We start from the raw sequence: 19,910 nt of genomic DNA on the forward strand, positions 1-19,910 counted from the left end.
TTGCCTATGTTGGTCAGCTGCTTAACAAGTAGGTATGTTTAAATATTTGGATGTATGAAGTGGCTAAGCATCAGCTAATACAATGTAGATGTATGAAGTTGATTTGTAGTGAATAAGGCCAGTGACTAAGATGATTTTTGGGGTTGTGATTAGGCTTTAGCCACTTGATCATTTTTCATTTACAAGCAGTAATGGCACTTTACTAGGTGGGTAATTAGCCTTCAATCTGTGAATTCATTTTACAGCAGTTAATATGATAGTGCATCAAAAAAAGTATTTAAAGATTCATAGTATCAAAACAATATAAGAATATTAACTGAAATATTTGCATCTATCTGCAAATCATGCCTTTGATTAATATAGCCCTTCTGCAGTTTCTGCAGAAATTCTAAAAGAAAATGAGCTTTTAAATGGACTGATGGAAGAAAAATGTTGAAGTCTTAGCAAAACAGGGACACCTTGGTTACTGTTCTGCAAAATCAGTCATACAGTGCTGATATGGGATAGTTAAAGACTGAGGAGCCATCATAAATCTTCCTGGATTCAACTTGCTATTAAATATGTCAGGAAGTGTAGGCCACTGGGTTGACAAAGGGGATATTCCAGATATGTCCATTTGCTATCATTTTCTTCTTTCCCTAAAAAAGTCAGAGAAATAAAGACAGGAATAATGACCAAAGCGGATTAAACTTGAATACTTTCTGACAGCTTCTGGTTGTGGACGGATTCAGAATATTAAACAGATATATTCTTGTTGGAAGCATAATCAAACCAGTGCTAATGTTTGCAGAAGCCAACCCATCACTTAGAACAGAGTCCACGTTTCCATAGGGAATTCAGAATTCTGCACTGACTGCAGTTTGGAGAATTGGAGACATTGCTGTCAGAGATCAGCAGTGAGGAAGCTCCCTGGGACTTAGACACTGAAGACTCCCCCAGTAGTTCATGACTAGGCCACACCCTTTCTAGGGATCTGGTTTGAGAAGAATTCCCCAGGTCACATGAGTTAAGTCTGCACAAAGCATGGGTTGGCTTGCATTTGCATTGCTTAGTGACATTGTCCTCTGTGCAAATTAATCTGAAAGAGAAATAGCTATACCAGGTCCAAACAGAGAGAAAAGCCACTATTGTTCAGCTAGATTTTGCCCCCTCAATGTCTTTTAGAAACTATTATGGGCAACACTGCAGAAATGCACTCTCCCAAACCATGTATTTGTAACCTAAGAGGTGAATCACATTTATTCTACTTGGAAATATTTTTGTGGAGTAAACCTCTTGTTGAACAGATGATTTCAGAACACAGAGAGAAAAGAGAGAAGTGCACCATGCTCAGGGACATAAATCTCTAGTTAATCTAGTAAACATTGTCTGAAGTAAGGATTCCCAGGGGCTGTCTCAGCAAAACACATATTGCAAATAAGCATTTGAGAGAAGTCTTTATATTTTTCCACTTGGACCAATTTGTACTAAGATGGAAGAATTAAAGAAGACAAACAGTTCTTTAATCTTTACTTTGCAGGAAAACTGAAATATAAACAACTGACAAAGAAAATGCCATTTTGCTATGCAAAATCCTCCTCTGTGAGTTGAAAATTCAGCATTAGAAGTTAAAAGCCATAAATCAAAGTGTTATATTTCAAACAATATAAGACATATCTGGAAGTAAGGAAGCAGAAACTTCCTTTAGCTTTTACTTCTTTTCAGTCATTGCCTTACAACTGCAGTTAAAAATACCTAGTGGTAAATGGAAGGCTTTCAGTGATTATTAATATGCAGATAGTTTTCTTCTGATGATACTCTTGCCTCTATTTTCCAGTTGAAGCTTATTGAGTAACACAATGTTTAGCAGTAATAACATATAATTTGTTGACCATGGAAGCAGCTGAGTATCTTTTGTGTTTCCTAATTTTTCTTTTAGATGTAGAAGCCCTCTGACTCAAAATAAATCCATATTTTCTTCACTGATCACAAGTACAAACAATTATTTATTCACAATAAAAAAATAGCTCATGTTATTAATTTTCGAAATGGTCCATGCATTTTGTACCATCATAACTAATTAGTGAATGTGTCTTTCTGCAGTATGGTATTGGAATAGCATGCCTACGTTGATATTTGGTGTTTTGGAGAACCTTACTTTTTATATTCTACAACAATTCCTTATTCTGCGTATTTCTAACGTAGCAATTTTTTAATTGATTCATGTGTTCATAATGCCAGTTATAGATGTGGTGATTTTTTCTGGGATCTCTATTTGCTATACCTGAATTTACTTTTAGATATATGCCTGTAAAGGTAAAAGGAAAGAAGTACAATGGAAAACCTTTCGATTTTTTTCAGTTTGGATTAGTTTTGAGTTCCTTATAAACTCACCAAATTTGTCATTTTATTGTTGGCATTTGCAAACACTAGCATTGAGAACTCATTTTATCCCAAACTGATCCTACAATTCTAATAGTTTTTTGAGAAATTAAAGTATCAGTAAACCTATTCTAGAATACCAGAGTACCCACTACTCTTGTTTTTAGAAAAAAATCACTTCAAATAACATTTTGACTGCAGGAAGGTTGGATTCTTGGTGTTTTATATAGAGTGAATTATTCCTTTGTTAATACAGTGTTATTCTAAGGATAGGAAGCAATTAATTTGCAAATGATTACTGTAAATGAAATGTGTAAGACTGTTCTGCTGCCCTATAAAAGTATGCCAAACAAACACACCCTTTTTCTACTTCTTTTTTTTTTTTTTTTTTTGATTAAGAAAAAAAATAAAAAGGGGTCCACAGTAGTGACCCAGTTTTGTGTTGGTAATTCAGTCAGATCGTCATGTGACTCAGACAAGTATATAGTGTATTGACTGAAGTTGTGCTGAAATTTATATGAGTTGAAAAACTTCAATTTATTAACTTTCCCTCTTCCAAGCCCCCTCACATAAAAGATATAAATTATGTGCAACACCATAATTTCATGAATTTACTAAAAAAGATGAAAAATCTCATCAAGCACCATATGCTTACTCCTTTTACAAAAAACAAGGGAGATAGTTTCAAAGGCAAGACAAAGACCCAGAAAAAAAAGATACACCTAATGTGTGAGAAAACACCATCACCTCTGTGTCTTGTGTTTTAAGTTAAAAAAAAAAAGATGTTTTCTACCATACAAATCTTATTTTCTTTCTATTTAACCCTCTACGGTTTTTGAGCTGAGAATGAAAACAGGAAAATAACACCTTGCATCCTATGAATTAAAAATATATGTCATTCTCTTTCTGCTTTGCTCAGGTTTTATATCAAAATTTTGTAATGACACACTACAGATATTAAAAAATATTCAGGGCAGTAGGATAAGGATAAAAATGTATGTCTTCTTAAAATAAGAAAGTTCCCCTTCTGATTTCACATCACAGTATAACTGCACAATACCTGAGGCTGTTCATTTCTGCATTATCACTTTGTTCTTATTATGGTCCTCAATAAACACATTATGTTCTTAAAGTTGTTTCAAAAGAAAAAAAAGCAAATCCGCAAAACTCAGTTTATGTAAAAATTGCCCATTCTCATCAAAGAACACATGTTCATTTGGTTATAAACAGGCAATTCTTTAAAGTCAGGTTAGGAACAGTAAAGCAGAAGGAAGACATTTCATGTTATCTTTTAACATACCAATCTACTTACTGGGTTTTCCTTCCACCCCCCCCTCCACTCCTCCAACAAAACAAAACTTTACTTTAAAGGAAGAGTATACTATACTTAGTTTATATTTCATAGCACAAGGTGTTATGAACAATGAAAATTATGGAAGTCTCTGTCAAACTTCATCATTTAACTATAAATAATTTTAATACAAGCAAATTAGATACCTTTCCAGCTAAAAATAAACAAACAAAATCCAAAGAAAATGACAATATTTTGTTGAGGAATAGAGTAATTCTGAACAGACATCTGCTACTGGCACAGTGTGCAGTTTCCTTTCACAGTAAATGATGTTGTCCTTGGGGCCACAGAGGAAAATGTAGGTGGGACTGAATTACCATCATTGCAGTAGACACTTCTCAGTGGGAATGCATCTGGTTTAGTGGTTAGGACAGGGTTTCAAGCAGTGAGTGCTGTAAAATAACGGCAAGAAGGACTAAAACCAAAACCAAATAAAACAAAAACCATATTCTTGACTTAGGGAAGTTTTCTAGAATGAATACATAACCCAATAAATCCCAGTTTAAGAAATTAACTGTGCTGGGTGGAAAATTACCCTCAACAAAGTGACTGTGTTGCCAGAAAGAGCATATGAGGAATTATGGCAAGAACTGGGAGAGGTGAAAATAAAATAGAAGGTAATATTACTGTATTATATGACTGTAATATTATAGGTTTTATATCTTATGAAATATTTAAATAATTTTATATGGTTTTATGTGTTTTTATTCTACAGCTGCATTCCAATTCCGACAAAGGTGATGGATCAGTCAAATACATTCTTACTGGAGAAGGGGCAGGGACTATATTTATTATTGATGACACAACTGGAGACATCCATTCAACCAAAAGCCTAGATCGAGAGCAGAAGACACACTATGTGCTTCATGCCCAAGCTATTGATAGACGGACAAACAAGCCACTCGAGCCCGAATCTGAGTTCATTATCAAAGTGCAGGATATCAACGACAATGCACCAAAATTTACAGATGGACCATACATTGTTACTGTGCCAGAGATGTCTGAAATGGGTAAGGAAAACAAACTGTGCTATTCAACAGTCTTTAACAAGTGCAAATGCCACATACTGTTTGTCAAAGTTATCATCACATCATTGAGTGTATGTTAAATATATTGGAGATGAGAAGAGATGAGAAGACATGAAATATATCCCATATGTTACTTGTGACATTCATGGTTAAAAAACTGTATGCACACATGCATGCTGGTTGTAAGAGAAGAGTCACTATTAATCTTTAATGCTTTAACATAGATTCTTTGGCAAATTGTAGTTTTCATTCTAAAAAAAAATGTATTCATATATCCTCATTCAGCTGCAAACTTTAAGGCATTCTCTTAGGTTTACATAAGCAGTCTATACTATTCACAGAATTCAACACAAAATAACAGTAGTTCCCTAGATTATTTTAGACATATGTTTATTTATCAAGTTTCTTATAAAGTGAACTGAAGTCCAAAAAGATACCAATCTTTGGTTTCCACTGTTACATAGTTCAGATATTCTTATTCTATGAGGTGCTGCATTATGCAATCAGTTTCCTTTATTTAATACTTCTCTGGTGTTGAAGTTAGTTTATAACTTTCCTCTAATGGAAGAATTGCCAACAGATTTTTTTACAAGGACAAAAGTGCAACATTTCTGTGAGTAATATCATAAATCCAGGACAATGCAAACAGTACATGTTTGTGTGAATTACTACAGTGAATGCATAGAGCTTCCAGTAGGAATATTGTGGCTCTGCACAAAACCTCTTCAACTGTCGTTGATAATTCACTGTGGCACAAAGCTTTACTGCTAGACTTGCAGTTCATTTCAGTATCATCTATCATCAGTTATCTCCCATTACACCACAGACTGTCTTAATGAGGAATTAGTTTCCTTTACCAACTGTTTCCAAAAACGTGTGACTCCATCTTTCTCTTTCTTTGGTTTTCTTTGTCTTTAATGGAAACCATTTTAACTGATTTTTTTCTCACCTTTAGAGGCATTTTATTTTCTGCACAGGAGGAAAGATAATGGAAGAGAGATCAATATTATCTTCAAAATCAAAAGTACCTGATGTAATAATTTTTTATTTGTATTATATTCATGAAAGTTTTGTTTTTCTTTCATCTTCTCAATATTGAGCATTCTTCCATAAACGTTAGTCATAATTCTGCAGTAATCAGAATCTGGCATTACTATTCAACTACATCATCCATGGTACTGTTTTCCAAAGAATGATTTGAATAATCTGGGATGGTGTTTTGTGTTGTAAAAACAGAGTGAATTATGGTAAAGCAATGAGGTTTTACTAGTAAAATAAAGAATTGATGCTTATGTTTTGCATGAAACATTTTTCTAATACTAGGAAAAAAAAAAAAAGAAAGCAAAATGACAAAGCATACAAAGTGGTATTCAGAGAATACAGACATGTTTTACAGCTCTTTATAAAGCATTAGCTAAGGAAACAGAATGCCCAAAATTTAAGCTCTGAAATGTAGCTGGAAAGCATGTGAAATGCTAGTTGTACTCTGAATAAGCAGAGACTCCAGTTGGGGGAAAAATATCATTTTTAATACCTAACTGGAGTGACAAAATTCTTTCATAGCAAAACTTTTTGACAGGAACTTTCACAGTAAGTTAGTAAAGGAAGAATAGAATGTATGGGTCTGATGTTCATAGCTCTCCTGTGGTGTCCAGAGAAATCAGCTCCTTATCTTTTGTAGCTGATTACTTTTTTTTTTTTACTTTTTAACATTTAAAATAGCAAGAGAGCACTACTGTGTAATTCTCTATCTAAATCCTTAATGACATCTAGCTCAACAACAAAAAATTATGCTGCATCTAAATGATGAAAATGTATCCAGAATTGTGATTTGCCTGTCGTGCAGATGAGCCTGAATGAGGCTAACTTGGAAAGGAGTAGTTGGAAGGTAAAAATACCCTTTAGTACTTTTAGTACCTTAGTACCCTTTTTTTCTTTTTTTTTTCTTTTTTTTTTTTTTCCAAGGCATTCTAACCTGCAGCTTTCACAAGCTGCTTTTCCTCAGTGCTCGCTCAGCAAATCAAGCAAGAATTGGGCAAAAGGCTGGTATGGCGATATCTTATAAAATGAAATGCTGAGCAAGCTTGTGTGAGATAGTGAAGAAGTTAAGCTTTGGAAGTGCTACATTCCACTGAATGAGAGTTTGAGAGGTAGGGTGGGAGGTTGAGTTAAAATTTGAGATTCTAAGGGTTCTTTTAAGTAGAAAGAGAACACCTTGCCAATATTTTATACTAAATTGCTGTAATCAAGTGTTTCTTGGGAGAGAGATACAGTTGTATTGGAAAATCACTGTGGCAAATTTTTTGATACAATGGCATTACCTTCATGCTAAAATGACCAGTTGGCTGCTTATGTCAGATGCTGCCTTTCACTGGTTCTGTTTCTTTTCTCTCACATCAATGAGTTATACAAGCACTAAGATTCTTTTAAATTAAGGAGAAAGTCTTCTAAGAAGGAGAGAATTATGAAATCACAATATTTCTGATTTCTTTTATTCTGAAATAGCCAAAATATGTTTATTGAGTTCAAGACCTATCTTGATTTCCTAGAATTCTGGGGAAAAGTGCTAATGGAAACTCACACTGTTGGCAACTGTTTTCCTGGAAAAAGGAAAAACTGTAGACAAAAGGTACAGAGGTTGCCCAGCATTCTGGATAGTAAACTCTGGTAGGTGACTGACCATACCAGTTGAATGAATATGCTTTTATTTTACACAACTACAAAATAAAATAAAATCGTTTTGCATCCATAACCTATTAATCTTCAGTGATTCCACAAGGCTGAACCATACAAGTTCCTCTCAAGCTAGAAATAATTTGCAAACTGGGCTACAGAAAAATATCATTACAGCATTTCAATGTAATGGACTAGCAGGGGGAAATATCTGTTCCTGGAAGTGACCTCTTTTAATATGTTTAGATAGCAAATAAATAGGCCTGAACTGATTTTTAGAATATTTTAAGAAAAAATACACAAACTATCATTCACATTTGTTTACCTTTTCACATGAACACAAAGACAGTAGTTTAGTTACCTACAACATTAACATCTGAAAAATTGTGAACATAGAACTAGCTCCAGCTTGATTTTATTACAATATTCCATTTTAAAGTCATCCAAGGATCCATATACTTGGTTTGTCAATACATTTATCTGTGAGACTGTATACACTTCGGCTTTTCAGAGACCAGAAGATGCTGTATTTAAGTATGCAGAGCATTTGCATACAGTTTTACTAAGTCTCCAGTAGAGATACAAACAGCAGCTAGCTCTTGGTGTCCAAGTTAACATGGTAAAAGTGAATGAAGTTTTTCAAAGAGGGTAGAAAACAAATCTGTGAAGGTTTGCATGGTTAGTTTGCTGCCCCTGGAGTGAGAGTCCATGACTTTACATACTTCTAAGAGTATACTGATGGTGTGCACATTACCAAATGTTTCTGTGTGATGGAAATTGATCTAAGAGGCTGAATAACTGGAATTCAGAAACTGATGTCCATGCCACATATATTTGTGAAATCTTATTTTAGATTAGCTCTTGCCTGGTCTCTGAGACTACGTGCCTATTAACAGTCAGCATAAATCAGATGTGCTGCTAAAGCACATCTCCTGGTTTAGTTGCATCTGAAGAAATCTAGTTAGCATGCTCTGAAATAGTTCTATAAGGAAATCAAAGTGCAACAAATGAAGGAGATCAAGGGTTTCAATTCAAAAACATACTTCTCCTCTCCACTAATGTGAAATTGAACACCTCAGAGTTGATGTGATACCTCAGTATCACATTTAGAGGAGAATCTGCTTTCAGATGCAGAGTTATGTGAGAGCAGTCTGTTCTGTTATTATTATGGTATTTTAATGTTGGACCAAGGAGCCTGTATAAAGCTGTGTCTGCATAAAGATAAGCAAATAGAATGAATTCTGAGCCCTTATTTACTCACAGTCTTACACTTACTGATTTCTTATGGGAAGTGTCTGGCAGTGATGGCAAAGATTCATCATTACATGCCTTGAAAAATACACTAAAATTAAAAAACCCATGTCTCCATTCTATCTGTACAGTACTTACGCATTTTATTTTCTCAAAAGGGTTACTCATAATTTATCCCACCTAGTGATATGCTAGAAACTGTGATTTTATTATTCTAGAGTTTTTTATTACTAGCATAAAAATAATTGTCTTTTGAACTCATCTTTCTAATTTGCATCCCCAATAAGGTTCTAGAAGTTATTTCATTTTCAGATCTTTGATGCCTTCCAATAGCTAGATTTTTTTTTAATTCATTTTGCAACTTTTATTCATCTGGGGGCATTTATACAAGTTACTTTTAATACTTCAACATTAATTTGTATTGTGGATAAAGATAATCCTGAAGTCCATAAATCTGTGTTATTTAGAAGTCAATATCCAAGTCTGGGATCTATGAGTGTGGACATATGTAAATATGCATGCTATGTAGTTACTATTTACATTTACATCTTTGTAATTTCTGTTTAAGTTTGTATGTGTGTAATCAATTTACACATACAAACAAAGACTTTTTTTTTCAAATTAGTGTAACTATTTTTCCTTTAAAAATTATATGATGATAACATGCTATTAATCTCCCATTTTTAGAATGTGAGGATTTTAGAAGTTTTTTTTTTAATTTATTTGAAAATATTTATTGGAAAATTTTATTTATTGCAAGTTAATGTTCATTTTCCTGTATGTGCAGGTACATCTGTTCTACAGGTGACAGCCACAGATGCAGATGACCCCACATATGGAAACAGTGCCAGAGTAGTGTACAGTATTCTTCAGGGACAGCCATATTTCTCTGTTGACCCCAAAACAGGTGGGCATTTTGTATTTCTGTTGAATAGATTCAGCTATTATGTGGCAGTTATTTAAGTCTGGTAGGTGAAATGCAATGTACACAATGCAGATATGTGGACTTTTTTTTTTAGTGTTTTTGTAGGCTGCCTCTTACTTTAGCACTATGAAATTTATAAGTTGCTATGTTTTGCTGAGTACTAAAATGAGCCTGCTGTGTACAGAATTAGTTCTGCATCATGTCATGATGTGAACCATTCAACCAAACTGCAATAACATTCTTTTATCTTTTCAATCCTCTGTTTAGGAAGTGACTCAAGTATGCCTAACACATGATTCTCAAAGCTTTGTTTTGTCTGAAGGATAGGCTTGGGAGGATTATTGGATGTGTCCTTCAGCACATGTGCCAATATAATTGTTACAATTTATGTTTTTTATAAAAATGCAGGATTGCCATTTAACTGAAAATTCATTCTATGATTTGAGAAGTAGAATGAACTGAAATATTTATGCTTCAACTCTATGCATCACCCTTTTTTTTTCTTTTCCACAAAGTGTAAGTCATGTATAATTTATCCAAACTGTTTTATTTAAAGAGAGGAGAAATCTCTTTTGGAGATGGGAGTTATTATTAGTTTGTGATTTTTTGAAGAGCATTATTATGATAATAGTATTAACATGATTATACATTTTAAGTGTGTATTTGAAGTCCTCAATAATTGGTAAATATAATTTAAGAAAGTATATTTTTATTTAAATTTTTTAGCTATTTTTCCCTGTCTATATCAAAGCTTTAATACTGAGGGGAAAAAATAAGCCACACTGAACAACGTAGTTTTCCCTAGTTAACTGTAGGGAATAATAATAACTTTTAAAATGTGCTGAAGTGAAATAACTATAGTGTAAATAGTTTCCATTTTACTATTTTTGCACTTAAGTTTCTTGGCTTGTGTACATTGGTCTCTGTGGTACTTGGAGATGTACCCTGATTTCACTACAAGAGAAGTGTATCTGTGCCATCTCAGAGAGCTTTGAGGTTAGTGCTGATTTGATTAGGAGACCCAAGCTCCAGGAGCCTCAGAGGAAGGTTTGTCTCAACCTAAAATTTTCTATAAATTTGTGGGCTCATGTTAGAAAGGCCTAGAATGAAAAATCTGTGGTACAGACCTCATGTTCCCCTTGCCCTCAGAAATATAACTAGTTCATATTTCTGAAACTATTTAGTCACTCTGAAGCAATGGCCTGCATTTTTCATTTTTTATAATGGTGCAGAACTAGTAGTCTGGAGCTGCTATTCAGTCAGTGAAGAATCATAATGGATATTTTCTGTATCAAGTCTGTATCACACAAAAAATAGTATTGTTGCAATGAAACAACAGATGGTAGTGTATTTTCACTCCTCAAGCCTTAGGCTTTGACAGGGATTTAATAACACTTTATGAACTTAAACACTTTTTGATACTTGTCTAGAATATGAAAATTATTCTGATACCATAGTCTTTGAAAAAGTGGAAATTAGATAAATAGTGCAACAGTGAAAAAACAGGAGGAAGATTTTTGCTTTTATAAGTTGCCTTTTTATAATTGTAGAGTAGCAGTTAATTTAATTTGGCATGATGAAATGGGAAGAAGAATATTGTAAAAGATGAGAAAGTCTTGATGAATAGCGTTTTTAACTGTAAAATTTCACTTTGAATTTTTGGGGTTTAAGACTCATTTTTTTAAAACATCACTCTTCTGAATTTGCAAGCATTTCTGTGACCTTTTTTTCCTAATACTTCATTTGGTCAATTCCAGCGTAACTATACTTTATCTGGAAGTCTTCTGAATTTGCACTTACATGCACAAACTTCCTTTACAACAAAGGAGATCCAAAAGCAGCAAAGAAAAAGGTCCCGACATTCATGACTGAATGTTTTTTATGTAGCCTAAGGATCTCATATCATGATCAGTAAAGTTTCTTCAAGCTATCAGAAATAGATATCAAGCTCTAGTATGAACACTCATCTTAAAACGTCTGCTACTTCTAGCTTAGTACTGCCTATACTTGGTTTTAAACTACTTATTATCTGAAGACTTTAAAGTTATGGATTTTTTGAAGCTTAGGTTAGAATAGTTTAAATAAGATTATATAATGAGGCTATAGAATTCATACATTTTAAGTATAATAAGGGGACAGTGCCAAATTACAAACTCTGAAGCAGGAAAAAGTGTGTTCTTGGCAGAAGAACTTTGTCAACTGATAAAAGGCTCTTCACACACTCAAAGTGGGACAGAGGAGCAGTGCAGGGAGAGCAAATCCCCCTGTCTGCAATAGACTAGAGCCTGAGCTCCTCCTAGGGTTGACCCAGGACAGCCTCAGCCCTATGGGCCAGGGCTGAAACCCATCATGAAGAACCAAAAGGAGACACTGCCCTGATCACCCTTCCAACTGAGAAAGCTACTGCTTACAGGGATATGGGACACATTATGAGATGCAGATAATGGGAATTGTACAGACTTACTCTTGGATATGTAGAGGGAGGATCATAGACAGGGAAAGGGATGATTGAGATGGAGTGGAGAGAGAAAAGCAAGAGAAAATGGAGACGTAAGAGGATAAAAGGGGCCAGCCATATGCAGACAGGCTGTGCTCAGCACTATTATCTGGCCATGCCCTGCCCTGGATCAGCAATCTGTTCTGTGTTTTATTATGCTCCATTTCCAACTCCATTTCCTGAGTAAAAGATCTCTCTCTTGCATGCATGTGTGAGTGGAGATTTAAGCACTAGCAGTGGAGCAGGACAATGAGTTAAAGGGGTCTGGTGTGTGTCTGGTGTCAGCAAACTGGAAAATGCCGACTGTAAGTGTATTACACGGGTGTCTGTGCCAGTATGGTATTACTACAGGGTCAGCAAGCTGGATGAGTGGTTTGGGTGATGGATATCCATTTGGCCAAATGTCCAGACCAGAAAACTCAGGAGACAGCTGTTGGAGGATTCAAGACCAGTCTAGAACAACTGTGTGGTATGTGGTTTGATAGTCCTGTTTGTATGCAAGGGGAGACCAGGGAGCCAGGAGCAAGCTGGATGGCATTGGGAACTGAAGGGTCAAGGTACTGCTACTGGATGTACTCAGTGTGTAAGGCTGTGGGGGATCAATAAGTTGACTGAGTTGAGTGAAGATGTGGGACTATGTTCAGGATTAAAAGGGGGGCTGTATCTGGAGCTGAAAGGCAGCTGAAGGCCCCAGAGTTCAATGTCCAGATGTCACTGAGTGCACGGTGTTGGCTACTGGATAGACCAAGTATGGCAAATTACAGGAGCAACCCATGCTGAGTTTGTGAGTATATTTCCAATTATAAATCATCCTTCCTTCTGGTCAGCTGGAGAAGGATGAGGCTGTTTATGCTGTTTGTGTTTGAGTGCTGAGCCATCCCATTTGCGTGTCACCCGTTGCGTGTTGCATCTGTGTATGTGCCTTGTGGGAACAGCACTTGACCTCACATTGCTTCTAAATCATGGATTAAAAATAGGAAGGTGCAGCAACCTCATCTCCATCAGGCTACCAACAATCTAGTTTATCAGTTGATTTGCTCTAAGACCTGTGTTTTGTCTTGTTTTCCCCTGGGGAAAAATTGTGAATTCTCTGCATAGAAATTTGCTGCAACTATGTAATTTTGGCTGTGATTGTCAGAACTACTTTCCATGCATAACCTAAAGTTTTAAGACTTTCAAAATCCTTTGATATTGAATGGCTTTCTATGAATTGCTCTGTATTTGTGTTTATTAATTACTTTTGGTAATTAGCTGTGGAGTGCAATAGTAGCTAGTTATGTAACTAATAATTACCTGCAATAGCCTCTAGTGTTTAATATTTGTTTTCCTCCCCAACTGCAGCAAAACTCTCTGCAGAAATTGTATAAATAAGAATTTACTAATAATGATGGCAAAGGAGAAGGAAGGAGTCAATGTCTAGATCTCATATATATATTTGCAAAGAATATGAATATAAGATTGTATGTTTTCTTAAACCAAAATATTCAGGGAACCCCGGAAAACATGAAATGCTTTTATTTTTAGGGTATCATTATTTTCTCTGTAAAGAGAAAATAAAAAGTGAAGTTATTAGTGAACAGTGAAGCAAATAATTTTTTCATATCCTTAGTGTTTTAATATGGTTTTCCCTTCTCCTACTCCCACCTTTTCACATATACATCCCCCCCCACTACCCGTCTTCAAACTTTCACCATCTTTTGAAATGCCTAAATACACATGAAGTCTTTTCCAGGGAGTTTGAACTCCAAATTCAATATTCCACCTTTCCCAAACCATGAGGTCTTTTGATCCATAAACTTGATCTAGGATTGATCTTTGCCTGTTCTTTGCTTATGTCAAGTGTGGCTTATCAAACAGCAATGGCCAACACTTGACTGGTAACCCAGCCCCAGGAGCTCTTTTGTTTTCTGAGGAAACCTCAAGTTAGACTATGTGCTTTTGGTTGCAGCTATAGCAGCACACTTTCTATTGCTACCTGCTTTGGGGATGAAAGTGAAACCTGTAGTCCAATTTGACTGCTTACATGGTAAACCCTATCTGGAGTATGTTAGTTCCATACAGGTGGAACTCTGTGCTAGCTCTTAGCAGGTACATCTGTCTTTCTGAACCACATATACAGAGTGAAGCAATGTGTGGGGCATATGTCTTTTCAATTCCACTGCAACTGTTATAAAATAAGGGATAAAACCTTCATTCATTGCAGTTTTGAATTTAAGTGTAGACATTGGCAGGACAGAAAACTCATTTGTCATTGAATTGAATGTGGAAATATTTCTATTTGTATTTATAATGTTCTGCTGTTGCAGCAACAATATTACAAAGATCTTAGTAATGTATAAGATTGTTTGTTTGTTTTACTTTAAGATGTTAAATAGTAAAGAAATATGTATTTCTATTTATCAAAGAATGTCACTGCAAATTAGTCCGGGGTAATCATGAAGTGTGAGACAAGCGTCAATCTCCTTCTGCTTTCTGTCTTCACAAGATATGAACAATAGCTTCAAGGATCCCTACAAGAAATTACCTACTCACTGATTATCTAGTTTGGTTCCTGACTGAGAGCTCAATACAAATGCAAATAAACACAGTCAATGGCTGAATCGATGCTTCCAAACATAGAGATGAGCCTCATGAACACCAATTACCTATTCTGGAAGTTCAGGACTTTTGTCCACATCTGTAACTATTCTTACACATTTTTTTTAAGTTCTTGGCCATGGTTCATATGGGAATGGCAGGTTTTGTGGCATTATAATAAATAGAGTGTATTTTAAAGTTGCATGTGTACTCCTCTGCAAAACAAGAAAAATATATTGTTTATCAACTTATTTGCAAGTTTAATACTGCTAAATAAGCATGAATACTTAAAAATATAATTAATTAATCCATTAAAATGCAGTTATTTTAGTGGTGAGATATCAATTATTAATTTAATGAAGTAAGGCCTACTGCATCTCCTTATAATAGACAAGATAATTTATATAAAGACAAATTGAATAAACTTTCCAGTTCAAAAAAGAAGAGCACTCTTTTAATGCTTTAGTAGAACACCCTGTTATGGCATTCCAGATAAGAATCTACTGTCCTAACTGAAATAATGATAAGATATTCCATGACCCTATGTCCCTGCATACATCATATCACTTAAGAAAATAATTTAAGAAATCAATTTCTGCCACTTTCTTGAACAAGCATCCCTATTTTTCCTATGAGGAATTCTTACTATTTTTAGTTGAAATATCTTCGTGACATCTGTTTAATGAGCATGTTTACTGGGGTGAGTGATTCCTTGCTGAAATGCAGGTTAGTTCATCTTGGACTCCTAAGTGAATACAAAAATTAAGTGTGTTTAGCTATCTCAGTGCTTTCTGCTCAGAGGCTCCAATAATTTTTAAATGACCTTACAGTACTATAGCAGTATCTTACATAAATTGAATGCTTCTGCTCTGAAGGAATATTTTATGACAACCCTCAAAATCCACGACTAAGGCACCACAGCCAGTTCCCAGGCTCCTGTAGAGGTCCTTTAGTGAACTTAGCCTTGTCTATCTACAGTTTTTGCAGATGGGTTTTTAAACTGAAATTGGACACCACATGTGTAAAGGACCATGAAGTGGGTGAAGGGCCTGGAGCACAAGTCTTATGAGGAGCTGGGGGAGATGATGTTCTCCTATCTGGAGAAAAGGAGGCTCAGAAGAAATCTGATTGCTCTCTACAACTGCCCAAAAGGAGGTAGAATGTACCATGGTGGAGGTCTGTCTCTCCTCAAAAGTAACAAGTCATAGGACTTGTTAGATAGAAGGTAAAAGTGGCCTGGCAAGGTTTAGGTTAGATATTAAGAAAAAATTCTACACCAAAACGGTTGTCAAGCATAAAATTTTGCTAATGACACATTCTGCTTGAGCTAGATAATGAAATACCTGTGATGAAACTTCAGAATTTTACATGTGCTTGCATTGCAGAACACTTATTTATAGCTATGGGTGAAAACTCCAACTTCATTATATGTGATTGGTTTCCACTCAGTATCAAGGGGAGGTCACAGTCAAGAATCAGTTTAAAAGTTTAGTTATTTTAATGAGTGATACATTTTTCTAAAAGTGTGTAGGATTAAAATAACATGATTTTGTGCATAGGTACTGAAATTTTATCTTCAAGTTCTAATAACTGTATTTCATATTCAGGTTTTCATAGGTTTGATTTCCCTCAAGGAATTTCTGAAATGTTGTAACAGAAATTACATCTCTAGTGTAGACCTTTTCCAATGTCTGCACTTCACTGACAAGAGGATCACTAGGAATTCAGAGTCAAAATTTGAAAGAGCCTTACCTTGTTTTTATAATTCCACCAGGTACTGTACAGTGCACTCCTCCATTCCTGAAGGAACAGAAATATGTGCATCATCTAAAAATATTGTCATGAACACTTGTTTGAGAGTGTCATCTGTCAGCTCTCAGCTCAGAGTAAATATTGTCATGTCTTTTGCTTTCAATTTAAAGTAAATATTGGATTTTCTACACCTACAGTTTTGACACTTAAAAAAAACCCAAAAACTTCTCTGAACAATGGACTTAATTCTCACGGTTTTCTTTTGTGTTCAAAATATTGATATACTCTTACTGTTTTCCCAAGAGTCATTTGAAGAATAACATAGGCCACCAGACAGCAGAACAATGTACTGTTTCTTTTAGATTTCTAGGGACACCATTTTGGTACAGTTAGAGACTTTGTGAAGGTATTGGTACAACTGAAAACCTGGTTGCTTAGACCTTGTTTTCTATTATCATGGAAGCAATGCAGAAAGTCCTTTGCTAATCAAAAGTGTACAGAGAGGAGGGGCAGAATGTTCTGTACAACCTAGCTCAGTTTCTCTTAGAATGACTGATATTTGGTAATATATCATCCCTCTTATATATCCTTATGCAATTTTTGGCATCCACCTCCAGGAAACTTTGTGGACCAGGCTTTGGAGGGCACAAGATGGATTGGCCACTCATCAGGAACAGTGTTCTGGCACTGTATTTTCTTTGTTTGATATCTACCAGCACTTTCTCTCCCAGCATCCATCATATAGTTAAAAAGGATAGGCATAGGAGGCAGACAAGCTGGGAGAAGAAATTGCCTGATGTTCTATCCTTGTTTTCCTTCTCCTGTGAGACGAACCACGTGTTTTGGAGAGTGAGTTCAGAAGTTAGGAAGAAACTATTCCGTGATTTTTCCTCTCTTGTTTGATTCTGTGTTTGTTACTCTTTCCCCATCTGGTGGTGTAAACAACTACCCTGGAACATCTTTGCTGCTCTTCAGACACAATTTATTCTCAAATAAAAAAAAAAAAAAAAAAAAAAAAAAAGACACCAAACCCCGCCCCCCCCCAAAAAAATAAAAAAAAGAAAGGAAACCATATATCCACATGTGTTTCTGTAGCCATTAATTGGCAATTGGCAAGTTCCCAGATTACAATATCATCTTGGCTTCCTAATCACAACTACTGTATTCTGTTCCTTTTGTTGGTAGACATGCTTTTATTTACATATGTATATATTTTTAATCTTTCATCTGTCAATACACAAACATGTTTTTCTACTTAAAACATAATGATATCTTAATCTGGGCTAAGCCTAGTAGACAGCTCAGCCACACACAGCCTCTTACTCTCTCCCCACACAATGCAATGGGGGAGAGAAAAGAAGTGATACAAGGGAGATAAAGACATTTTAATAAGGAAGGTAAAAGTAATGTACACAAGCAAAGGAAAGCAAGGAGTTAATTCACCACTTCCCATGGGCAGGCAGTAATTCAGCTCACCCCAGCAAAGCAGAGCTCCATCACACTTACAGTGACCAGTGACAACAAATGCCACAACTCTGAGTGCCCTTTCTTTCTCTTTCTTCTGCCCACTTTTCTTGCTGACTGTGATTTCATGTGATCTGGGATGTCCCTTGGGTCAGCTCTTCCAGCTGTGTTCCTTCTGAGCTCCTTGTGCACCCTGAGCCTTATCAATAGCGGAGTGGTGTGAGAAGCAGAAAAGTCCATGTTGCTGTAAGCACTCCTTGACAAGGCTAAAACATCCCTGTGTCATCAGCACTGTTTGTGTCACAAATCCAAAACAGCACCATATGAGCTTCTGTGGAGAAAATTATCTATCCCAATCAAGACCAGCACACAGGTGAAGCACTGTTTTTTATTTGTGTTACCAGACTGAAAGTCCTGAACTGAAAGCAGTGAGACATACATGATCATGTAGGATAGATTCTGTCACCATATCCTTTATGGTCTTTCTCTCAGATATAAAATAGCTCTCTGTTCACCATTTAAAGTCATTACTTTTACTTTCTATTAGACATTGGAAAAGGTTCCTAATCTTAATGTTTGTTAGGCTTGGCTTTTCATACTTCTGGACATTCACATGTTTTCAGAGGTATTGAGGGCTGTAAGGAGTCTGCTCTATTTTAAAGGTCTAAAATACCATGGTGCATCTATTAGAAAAAGTTAAAGATCTTGATATGAGGAAAAAATTACATTGCAAGTGCCTGTAAAATGTCTGTTTTTCTAGAATAGAACTATTTTTATAAACATGTGTTTATCTCTGTGTCTTTGAACTTTACACAAGGGAGATATGAACCAATAATTTAAGTTCTCTGTTTTTAAACACAGAAGGCTTATTCATCCAAACAAAGTATGAAAATTACAGGTGTGATAAACTGTGTTTAACTTTAGGGAAAGGAAATGAATAAGATTTCACCCTAAAGAAAATAATACATTACTGTAATTTTTAGCTCAACTGGGATGAGAATCAGGACACTGACTGAGAAGATTAACACACTAGACTGTTAAAAAGCTCTGCCCCAGTTCACATCTTGACAATGCATTCACAGATCAGTCTTAAAACTTGTGAAATAAGGTGGTGACTTTATTGTCTTTAATTCAGGTAATGGGTGTCCTTTTTCTAGACAAGGGGTTATTATTTACATATCTAGTTCTAGAAGAAAGAATCACCAAGGCATTGAAAAAAAATTCTCCTTACACACACCCTTAAAATTTTGGCTGGGGAAATGAAATGAAGATATAGAACCAGCCATTAAGTTGAACTTTACAGGGGTGTCTTAATTCATACTTATCTCTCCTTCTTGATCCACATTTCCTTTTTCCAGCTTAATTTTCCCTTTTGCAAACTGTTATGGATATTGCTATAGTTGAGGATCATATTTTCAGAAGTGTTGTTAAAGGTGACAATGGAACTTTGCAGTGGCAGTGAAAATGAGGTAAAGTGCCATTGAGATTCTAATCCAGGGGCTGTTATCTACTAGTTTGGTAATGTTAAAATGTCTGCTTATGGTTGGTGATATGCTGGTTAAATATATTTTTAGAAGACCTAATTTCTTGCAGATCTGATTCATGTTAGTTTAGTTTTTTGGGTTTCTTTCAGATATATTGTGTTAATAATGTTATTGCTTTAATAATAAGCTTCAGTGAGATCACATTTTTGCCTCTCATATTTTGATATTTTATAGTAATTCAAATTGGAGAGGACAAGACCAGTAGTGGTAAACATGTGAAAAGGAAATGATAAATATAGAACCGATTGAGGATACTGTTTTTTTAAAATAATTTTTATTAATAAGTTTATTTTATTTTGTAATTCTTACAAATTCTTACAAATCCTGTGATTTAAAAACATAGCTACTCTCAGAATTCATTAATAATCTACATTAGGTCTATAAATATGTATACATCTGGTTACCCATCAGTCTCATCTCTTAGAACAATTCATACCTAATTTGAATAAATGTGTCTGATAACATCATGCCTTGTAATAAACCATAC

At 35.3% G+C, this 19,910-nt stretch overlaps 1 protein-coding gene across 21 annotated transcripts in view; it reads left to right on the forward strand.

Moving 5' to 3' along the window:
• Positions 1-19,910, forward strand: part of CDH18 (cadherin 18) — a 497,477-nt gene that overhangs the window by 367,922 nt on the left and 109,645 nt on the right. For all 21 annotated transcript variants that reach the window (XM_038128610.1, XM_038128601.1, XM_038128611.1 and 18 more), the window contains 2 exons: positions 4,428-4,722; positions 9,452-9,571. In XM_038128610.1, the coding sequence (XP_037984538.1) occupies positions 4,428-4,722; positions 9,452-9,571 (415 nt within the window). The remainder of the gene's footprint in view (positions 1-4,427; positions 4,723-9,451; positions 9,572-19,910) is intronic.

This window comes from Motacilla alba, chromosome 2, assembly GCF_015832195.1.
Source record: "Motacilla alba alba isolate MOTALB_02 chromosome 2, Motacilla_alba_V1.0_pri, whole genome shotgun sequence".
Taxonomy (NCBI): domain Eukaryota; kingdom Metazoa; phylum Chordata; class Aves; order Passeriformes; family Motacillidae; genus Motacilla; species Motacilla alba.